Here is an 11,366-nt window from a genome sequence, read left to right on the forward strand (position 1 = left end):
TATGTAAAATTTTCGTCCGCGCCATCTTGGATTTTAGTTTTGACCTCACATTGGTTAATACCTACCCCAAAAACCATGAAAATGACACCCATGACGAAAAGATGTAAAATTTTCGTCGGCGCCGTCTTGGATTATAATTTTGACCTCATATTCGTTAATAGCTACCCCAAAAACCATGAAAATGACACCCATCACGAAAAAAAGTCAAATTTTCGTCAGCGCCATCTTGGATTATAGTTTTGACCTCATATTTGTTAATAGCTACCCCAAAAACCATGAAAATGACACCCATGACGAAAATATGTCAAATTTTTTGTCGGCGCCATCTTGGATTTTAGTTTTGACCTCATATTCGTTAATAGCTACCCCAAAAACCATGAAAATGACACCCATGACGAAAATATGTAAAATTTTCGTCCGCGCCATCTTGGATTTTAGTTTTGACCTCATATTGGTTAATAGCTACCCCAAAAACCATGAAAATGACACCCATGACGAAAAAATGTACAATTTTCGTCGGCGCCATCTTGGATTTTAGTTTTGACCTCATATTGGTTAATAGATACCCCAATTACCATGAAAATGACACCCATGACGAAAAGATGTAAAATTTTCGTCGGCGCCATCTTAGATTTTAGTTTTGACCTCATATTGGTTAATAGATACCCTAATAACCGTGAAAATGACACCCATGACGAAAAGATGTACAATTTTCGTCAGCGCCATCTTGGATTTCAGTTTTGACCTCATATTCGTTAATAGCTACCCCAAAAACTTTGAAAATGACACCCATGACGAAATGATGTCAAATTTTCGTCGGCGCCATTTTGGATTTTAAATTTGACCTCATATTGATTAATAGCTACTCCAACTCCTTGAAAATGACACCCATGACGAAAAGATTTCAAATTTTCGTCGGCGCCATCTTGGATTTTAGTTTTGACCTCATATTGGTTAATAGCTACCCCAAAAACCACCCAAATTTGCAAATGTGTTTGCTACTTAGGAAAAGTTCAGATTTAAAGATATAGGTAATGTGACGAATTTAATTTATTGCATTCCGACTGTTTCTCGGAATAACATACATTTACTAAGAATTGCATACAAATACAATGCCGGGTTTAATATATTGCCGGTAACATAATATTATGTATGATAATAATTCTTAAAGTATTTTATAGATACATTTCTTAAAAAGCTTCGATATATGAATAATATGTATACAATATACAATAATACAATTCATATTCAAATTGTTGTAAAATAGTCACACTTTTTTAAGTTGGTTGAATTCACTAAAATACACATAAGGATCGTACCTACTAATAAAAGTAACAAAATGAATTTTTAAAGTTCCCAGTAATCTTCTGGAATCAATTTCAATAAAAATATAAAAAAAATAATATCAAGTATGAATATGGTCTATAAAATGGAATGCGCTATGTTTACGTGAGCGTGATGTCCCGCGAACCACGTTGCGACGTTAAATACCTAAATTTGAGTAGCGCAGATTTGTGACAGCGTCCTTAAAAAAGTATTTTATACATTTCTTAAAAAGCTTCGATATTGTATACAATAATACAATTCATATTCAAATTGTTGTAAAATAGTCCCACTTTTTTAAGTTGGTTGAATACACTAAAATACTTATAAGGATCGTACCTACTAATAAAAGTAACAAAATGAATTTTTTAAAGTTCCCAGTAATCTTCTGGAATCAATTTCAATAAAAATATAAAAAAAAAATATCAAGTATGAAGATAGTCTATAAAATGGATTGCGCTATGTTTACGTGAGCGTGATGTCCCGCGAACCACGTTGCGACGTTAAATACCTAAATTTGAGTAATAGTCCGGGATACATCGTCCATTTTTGCAAGTGATTACTATCAAGCTAATTTTTCGTGAGTAGCTTTATTTTGATGAGATGCCCAATAATTTCATGTACGAAACTCTCGATTGTGGTAGCTTACAGAGGTAACAAGGATAAAAATTTTTGATTTGACGGTACCCAAATATTTATTACGCAATTTGTAGGACAATATGTCTGTTGAATTATACAAGTATTAAATAAGTGAAAATAAAAAAATCAGCTGGTTTCATTTATGATGACTTCGTTATCGATACACATTGGAAAGGGGGACTCTTTGATCAAACCATAGATTTTGTAGGACAAATATTTTTTCGAATAATTTAGATAATAATCTTGAGATTGAACAAAAAAAAACATTCAGTTGGTAATTAATATTTGAGAACCATCAAATCAAAATATTTTATCCTTGTTTCCTCTGGTAGCTACCACAAACGAGAGTTTCGTACATGAAATTATTGGGCATCTCATCAAAATAAAGCTACTCACGAAAAATTAGCTTGATAGTAATCACTTGCAAAAATGGACGATGTATCCCGGACTATAACGCAGATTTGTGACAGCGTCCTTAAGGTAATCAGTCCCCTCGTCCTGCTGTCCCCGTGTACATGTCGCAGTTGGATTGTATAATCCGCCGTATTACAAACGGCCGGCATTTTGTAATATGCCGAAATTCGTCTTTTTCAAACATTCTACAAAAAGACGGTCGCGAGCCGACGGAGCCCCACTTCGTGGGGCTCCTATTTCTGTATAGTTCTAAAAAACACGAACCTAACCTAACCCACCCCCTTATCCAAACCAAAAATTTCTGATTACGAATTTTCGGCATATTACAAAATGCCGGCCGTTTGTTATTCGGCGGATTATACAATCCGATTGCGACATACATACCCCTCGTCCCGCGTACCTTCCAATATCTTAGATGTTTTACATTTCCGACTGTTAGTTAGGTAATATATGGATTTCCTAGGAAATGTGTACTATAAAATAATTTATTTCACACATTTCCATGCGATTTTAGGAATTACATACATTTCCTGGGAATTTTATACAATGACGGATTACATACATTTCCGTTAACATATACTTACAATGTTTATAATTATAATGATAAATAGGCAGAAAATAACGGTCTATATAATGTTATGTTATATTATAACCAGTAAATAAAATAAATATTTAATTAAAGTTTATGTGTAAACTGTAATTCGATACAAATGCAGGGTTAGAACAGGATTTTAAAATATGTCTCCGGTATTGGAAACGAAAATTATTAATATTTGTCAAACTGGTTAAATGGTGGTGGAATGTTGTTCCAACACTTATGGCTCTTTCAATTTATGCGTTTCGTATCGGACCGCTAGTCGCTACAGTGCGTTTGTCGTACGGCGCACGGCCGGTCGTTTGTTTTCATACAAAATGCACAGTGCGGCAACAGCGCGGCGTCCGTACCGCGAACGCTCGACAGCAGGACGGCAATCTACAGATCACCCATATTTGGCAATCTCGCTTCACCTAATGGCCTTGTCTGTTCAAGCCGAAATGAATTAATTACCTACTGCAAAAATTAAATAATTTAGATTACCTGGAAAAGACAAGGAAAATAAACTTTAAACAAGTGTTCGACCGATTATTACCAAGTAGGTAAATAAATTAATGACAAGACAAGGTAATTAATGCTAATAATTTCCTAAAGAAAACATTTTTTTTCAAAATTTTCACATAATAGGTACTAGTACCTAACTAGACTCAAAAGTTTATGATAAGTCAATGAATGATAAATAGAATATGTTTAAGTAAAATGAAGTAGTTTATTTTACAATAAATTAATCTTATAAATTACCAACTTTCATTCTACGGCTTCAACCGTGTGCCTTATTCAATCCCTGTGCCCTGTAACCTGTTCCTACACCTTGAATCCTATTTATGCAACAAAATTGAGATGTCCTTTTTCAACGTAGGTATGTACCGTGTATGTATATCGAAATTTCCGTCAAAATCGGTTCAGACGCGTGCGGGAATACCTATTTTCTTGTGGTCCCACTATTTTCTATTTTGTCCTACTATGACGGAGTAACTTTCGTATTTATCTACAAAACAGAAATGATTTGATTGTTTGTTTGTTTGTATTGGATAGGATCCGAAACTACTGGATTGATTTGAAAAATTATTTCACCATTCGAAGCAAAAATTATACCTACCTGATGAACATAGGCTACTTTTTATAACGGGAAAATACTTCATTCTTATGGGAATCGATGTCGAAATATTTCATTTTAGGCGCATAAAGAAAAAAAAACGCAAAGGATCATTCAAAACCTTTTCTACGGTTTAAATCTCAAAACTTTTTGGTTCATACTTCATATAAATTATAAAGGTAATCTGATAGGATTATTTAGAAAATAAAACAAGATGACGTAGGTAGGTATTTAACTTTAGTTTCGATTTATTATCATTATGATGTTTTCATTATGAATTCTTGATATTCTTAACGACGCGGTTGGCGCAGAGGTAAAGTAACTGCCTACTGAGCTGACGGTCCCGGGTTCGATCCCCGGTCAGGGCAAATATTTGTGTGATGAACTTGATTATTTGTTTTTGGGTCTGGGTGTTATCTATATATGTATTTATAAAATATTAAATTATATTTATCGTCGTCTAGTACCCACAACATAAGCCTTAATTGAGATTACTGTGGGACTAGGTCGATTTGTGTAATATTGTCCTTTAATATTTATTTATAATTTATATACTTATAATTAAATGTGACTAGAAATAATATACTTACTACGGTTTAAGTATAGGTTGTATTATGTATATTATTTTGTAATGAGATCTTGCAATCAAATATTCACACAATCTCGCAAGTTTTCCGACAATTCATTTTTCGTATGAAAACGATCAATACACTAGGTACCTACCAAATATAAGCCGCTACAGGAACGCAGTTAGTAATAATTAATAACGGCTTTAACCCATTTACAATATTTTTTATAGGTACTGCAAAGGCAATGAGGTTATGTATTAAAAACGTAGTATATTATTATTAGTCTGTGGTCTGTGATATTATTTAGTCTGTGTTAAAAACGTGAAAAGTAACGTAAAAACGTCTGTAGTGCCATCTAGTATTCGTTTAGCATCGCCAAATCGGAGGAGAATAACTTGTTTATAGTAGTTTCATGAGATGGCGTTGTTTTGAATATAAACTTTTCTGTAAAATTAGTTAAAATCGAGTGAAAATTAAATTAAATAGGTAGGTTCCATTTACAAAAGTATGTAAAAAATTATAAAAAGCAATGAAATTGCAATTAAATCTAATTTTATTTTTTGCTGGTTAAAATGATACACTTAGCGGCATCTATTGGTAGACGGATGGCATTAATCGTCTTTTGTATGTAGTGCACCAGACATGCCTATAGCCTTCCTCGATGAATGAGCTATCTAACACCGAAATAATTTTTCAAATCGGACCAGTAGTTCCCGAGATTAGCGCGTTCAAACAAACAAACAAACAAATTCTTCAGCTTTATAATATTAGTATAGATATCATATAATTTTTTACGTCATTACTATCAACATATCCTTCTATAACAAAAATACCTTCATCTAGAGGTACATACATGTTTTCTTCAATAATTAAGAGTTTAAAAAATAAAAACATCAATTTCAGCTGTCAGTAGCCGAAGTAGAACTCCGCGCAGCAGCCGAAGAACGGGATAAACTGATGAACGACGTGAACGACACGAGCCTGCAGAATGATGAGGCGGTGTCCCGCGCGAGACAGGAGAGAGACGAAGCTATCGAGAGGAAGAAGGCTGCTGAGGTTTGTGATAATAGTATTACGGTCTTACTAATAAAATGTTGACTATTCGCTTTGCAATGGATTAGTTATTGCAATAATCTGTCTTGTTTTTATGATTGACGTTTCATGTGAGCAAGAGCAGGACACAGCTATGGTAGAAAATGGTAGAAATTTATCCATTGTTAAACTTTTTATTAGTAAGGCCGTTAGTATATTATTCTTTTAATATAATTAATTCATAATTTAAATTGTGAGAATCGTTAGTACTACCTAACCTTCTTTTTTCAGACAAAAATAAGTAATCTATAGATGATTTGAACATATTATGCTGTCTGTTTGAAAAAGTTGTACAAACGGTACATTTTCCTACCGTGTCTATGATTTAATTAATCAGGACATCCAATTCAACAAAAAAAATTAAAACCTTTCACAGATAATATAAATTACCTATATCTTCAAAGTTACATGTATCAAGTTATCCAATTAGGATAGTGAATCATATCTTGATTTTGGAATTGTTGTATGTAAAATTGACTTCATTTCTCCATGTGAAGTAGAGCAACTAATATAAATATAAATTACTAGCTTTCCACCCGCGGCATCGCCCGCGCAGACAATGAAAAAACCCGCTTAGTTCCCATTCCCGTGGGATTTCCGGGATAAAACCTATCCTATGTCCTTTCTTGGGTATCAAAATATTTCTATACCAAATTTCATGCCAATTGGTTCAGTAGTTAAGGCGTGATTGAGAAACAGACAGACAGACAGAGTTACTTTCGCATTTATAATATTAGTATGGATTATCTGCAATATCCATAAACTGTCCATACATAAACATACTAAAAACCTCTCAATTCACAGGTGTCTCTCGCGAAGACCCGCGTGGAGCTGATGCAGGCCAACAGCCAGCTGTACGAGGCGGTGCGACAGAAGATCGACCTGGGGCAGCAGCTGGAGCAGTGGCAGGTATGTGCTCATCATCATCATCATCATCATAATTTGATCATCATCTACATCAAAATCGCTATTATCGTCAATATGAGCTATTATATCATTGTTATCAAAAATGTAAAATACATTGCCAGTGACCAAACTAGATGTACTTTTTTCTCTTTTTCTAAAACGTCGAATATCTCGTAAACCAAGAGTAACAAAATATATTTTTCTGAATCGCAGTGTTGTTATCACTGTCCATTTATTACGCTACACCCTGTTTAAGAACACTACTGATAATGACTCAATCCTTCCAGATGGATATGCAAGAGCTAATAGAAGAGCAGATGAAACACAAGCTAACATCGGAGAAACGTCGCAAGTTACCTGCGCCTGCGCCGACACCGAGCCGTGCGAGTAGATTGTTGGGTTTGTTCCATCGGTGATGAGAACACCCTGTATATGACATTTATAAATATATATTAATATGAATTTTTCGATCATTGTCATTATAAATACAGTGGTGGACGTTTAATTAGAAACACGAAACACGATGAAGTAGTCATCGTATTTATTTAAAACTAGCAGTCCGCCCCGGCTTCGCCCGTGGTACATATTTACGTTTTCTCTACGTAAGAACCATCCTCGTACTTCAAGGAATATAATAAAAAAAGAATTCACGAAATCGGTTCAGCCGTTCTCAAGTTATGCGCTTACCAACACATTTTGGGATTCATTTTTATATTATAGACTAGCGGTCCGCCCCGGCTTCGCCCGTGGTACATATTTCTCTACATAAAAACCATCCTCGTACTTCAAGGAATATAATAAAAAAAGAATTATCGAAATCGGTTCAGCCGTTCTCGAGTTATGCGCTTACCAACACATTTTGCGATTCATTTTTATATATAAGACTAGCGGTCCGCCCCGGCTTCGCCCGTGGTACATATTTACGTTTTCTCTACATAAGAACCATCCTCGTACTTCAAGGAATATAATAAAAAAAGAATTATCGAAATCGGTTCAGCCGTTCTCAAGTTATGCGCTTACCAACACATTTTGGGATTCATTTTTATATTATAGATTTAACATTTATGTAACAAAGTATTGGATTAATCATTTCATATTTAGTATAGATAAACGAGTGTTCTTTACATATGAAATAATGCTTATCTCTAATACTTTGTTACACAAATGTTAATTAAATATGATGACTTCATTGTGTTGCGTGTTTCTAATTTACCGTCTGCCACTGTATATAACTATCAAGTTAAATTTTCAATTGTCATCGGAGACAACACCCTGTGTATGTGCATACACAATATTTTATGTATTTTCAATGATATATGTGCCTTACAATAATTTGAACATGCTATATATTTTGTCCTCTTTCATTTGTGATCAAAAGAACATCCTGTATATTGCATACTCGAATATCTATTCATTCTGTTCAAAAACACGACTTATATATGAATATACAGCATGTTCTAATTGTTATTAAATATTGTATATTATTATCTGTCTACATATTCTTTACAATTTACATGATTACAATTATTTTTAAGACTCTGTTTAAGTTATGTATTGCAAAAATAAGATATATAAAAATAGACCAACATTTTAAAAACAGCATTGTAAGTTGTCAGGAAAAAACTTTAAATGCATATTTAAGTAAATAAACATTTTCAAAGTTTCCCCAACTTATCGAGACTTCATTTTAAGTCATAACAAAAAGTCAAAACTTTTGACAGCTGTCAATGCCATTTTTTTAATTCCCGCCATAATGTTCAAATATTTTTTTTTTTATTTTATACAATTTAACTTCAGAAGTATGCGCATTCACAGTGATACTCTTATAAAAATATTATTATAATTAATTTTTATCCTTTTATGCACGTAGTTAATTTTGTGCAATAGCACTTTAAAAATATCTTTTAATTTATAAAATATTTTATAGTTGACGGTACAACATATTCCGAATTCGAATGTACATACATAACGAACGATTTTTATACAATTTTAACCGACTTCAAAAAGGAGGTTCTATGTTTCAATGTATTTTTTTTTAATTATGTCGGCCATTTTGTTTTAAACAGTCTCTAACCGTCCATTTTATGTAAATAACACATAGATATAACATAATCATAAAATGCAATGCACTTAGAATTTATAGATTAGATTAGATTTTACAGGCATAGGGTGTGGTTTTTATTTAATATTTTATCTTTAATTTGAAAAACTGTTAGCTTTTGATCCACTTTTAACATCAAGAAACGATTGGAGAATTATACAAATCAGTTTGGTTTGTAAATTACTATGGCTGCTTTTATTTTTATCTGAATTGTATTTGCACATTAAAAAAATATCATAAATATCATATACCAGTCAATCGAAACATTTTCTATAATAATTTTACAGTATTCACACAAAGACAAAATACTAAATAAAAACTTATGCCCATAAAGGCCATCACATTATAATCATTTAATAGCCATATTATTAATAGAAACGATCTGCTACAATACGAATGAAATACTTAATGAATTTTAAACATAAGTAAAAAAATTACAAGACGTGCCTTAGCCGAGAGAAAATTGTTTTTAAAAATAAATCACGCCTTTCTGTGCCTTAAATTTTATTTTAACAACTAGCTGCTCCGCGCGGTTTTACCTACGTGGCTCAGCTTCTGTTGGTCGTAGCGTGATGATATATATAGCCTATTCCACGATAAATGAGCTATCTAACACCGAAATAATTTTTCAAATCGGACCAGTAGTTCCCGAGATTAGCGCGTTCAAACAAACAAACTCTTCAGCTTTATAATATTAGTATAGATTTGGCCTTATTGTAGCGTCTAAGGAGCACTAATTTAAATGTATTGTAGAGATTATTTTATGAAATGTACTTAATTCGTAGTTTTATTTTACAAAGGTACTATTTACAATAAGATGTTTTATTGTAACGCAACTGTGTGTTTTTGTTAATTAACTTTATTTAGTTGCACTTAGAATCTGTGTAAATTGAATTTAAACTTTATCGAGGAATTGAGAAAACTTGTTATGTCAAAAAATATCTCATTATTTTTCTAGAAATAAGTAGCGTGTTAGATTGAATCTAAGAAATTTGGATAAATTCGATTATGGAAATCAGATGTAGTCTGGTCCAGATTCTAAATATTTCACAAACATACATACATACAAGTAAGATATTAATTACAAGGAAAATATACTTCATAATTGTAAAATGAGATATAGTGCAACTAAATGAAGTTGATCATAGCACCAACATTGTGGATTAAAAAGACAAGTGTTTTAACTTTTAACATAGTCAACATTTAATGTGCCCTCTCTTGTCTATTACTAATTAATAGTGATAGAGACAAAAAATAATATTTTTTTTTCAAAATTTACAATACTCTTAAATCTTTGTACGCTTTATAGTAGTATTTTTTTCCTCAGAGATTAATATCGTTTTTAATTTACATTTTTATCATAGTGAATTTTTTAGTAATAAACATAATATTATACTTTATTTTAATCGTATTTGTATATTTCTATTTAATTCACAACATTTCAATATCGCTCTATTTTTGAAAGTACAAAAATGCATGTTGGCGATATTATAATTGTGCATTAGTAATAATAACAATGAAAATAGTTGTAATATTTTATAAGAAAAGATAAATATTAAATATGCCTTCAATTCTTTTCCATTTGACAGCTACGATGTATATTTTATCTATATTATTTTCATCACAGATTATAATATTTCTTATTCCATTTTACATTCCACACTAATTAATATTTTATATGTACTTAATTTTAATTCTTATTATTGTAATGCTTATTATTTTTATAATTTATGTTTAAGACTGAATTGTAAACAGGTTCATAATAATTATGTGAAATGCAATATAATTTATTATGTATATTAGTTTTATGTATAATTCTATATTTTTGCACAAATGTGTGTTCTGTATTTTATAGTCATTTCTTTTAAGTTTTATTTTGCTGTCTACTTTTAATGTTCTTTTCTAACTATTTTAGTGCATCTGTTTTCTTAACTTCTTTCATTAAAATGCTTTTATCTATATAATCAAGGGTTGTTTCATATTATATTGTTTTCAAAACACACGTTTAAGATAACGATTACGCAAGATTTTGAAGTTCGTAAAATAAAAACAACAAGATACAGTTTATCTTTGTTATTGTCACTTAAATTTTATTAGAATGCTTTCAATATCGTTAATATAAAGTTCTAGTAAAATATTTTGTATTTTAATTTAATAGTAAAACTTTTGTAATCGTTATTTTTTGCGTAGGTCAAGGGCATTCTTTAATCATTTCGATATTTACTCAAATTTTTTTCTAACAATCGTAACAACCATGTTTTCTTGAATTATTCTGTTTCCAGATTAAAAATGTATTCTTCATATTTTTTGCGGAGTTTTTGTTAACGTTTCTTTTTACGTATCTTGCAATATATTATAGAAAATTAGTTAATAAATCATGAAATTTTAATTTCTAACAGCGTACTTATAGATACTAAGTACTTAATATAGATCTACTGTGACTAGTTTTATTTACATCTATGTATTATGTGAAATAATGAATAAAGAATGAATTGAAATCATGGTGTTTTATTTATATCGTCTTTTTAAATAGAAAACAAAGAAATGTATAGAGCTATAATAACTCATACCTAAATATTATATCTACACGTATAACTACATCTTAATCTTTTTAAAGCAATAAAATTTCCT

At 31.4% G+C, this 11,366-nt stretch overlaps 1 protein-coding gene across 1 annotated transcript in view; it reads left to right on the forward strand.

The window, feature by feature from the left end:
- LOC149899357 (bicaudal D-related protein homolog) overlaps positions 1 to 9,203 on the forward strand; it is a 99,797-nt gene extending 90,594 nt beyond the window's left edge. The window contains exons 7-9 of the mRNA XM_090114786.1: positions 5,540 to 5,692; positions 6,533 to 6,637; positions 6,922 to 9,203. Of these exons, the coding sequence (XP_089970912.1) occupies positions 5,540 to 5,692; positions 6,533 to 6,637; positions 6,922 to 7,050 (387 nt within the window). The 3' untranslated portion in view covers positions 7,051 to 9,203. The remainder of the gene's footprint in view (positions 1 to 5,539; positions 5,693 to 6,532; positions 6,638 to 6,921) is intronic.
- Positions 9,204 to 11,366: the final 2,163 nt, after the last annotated feature.

Source organism: Colias eurytheme, chromosome 21, assembly GCF_061535395.1.
Source record: "Colias eurytheme isolate Ceu_HAF_F1 chromosome 21, ilColEury1 Martin Lab GWU primary, whole genome shotgun sequence".
NCBI lineage: Eukaryota > Metazoa > Arthropoda > Insecta > Lepidoptera > Pieridae > Colias > Colias eurytheme.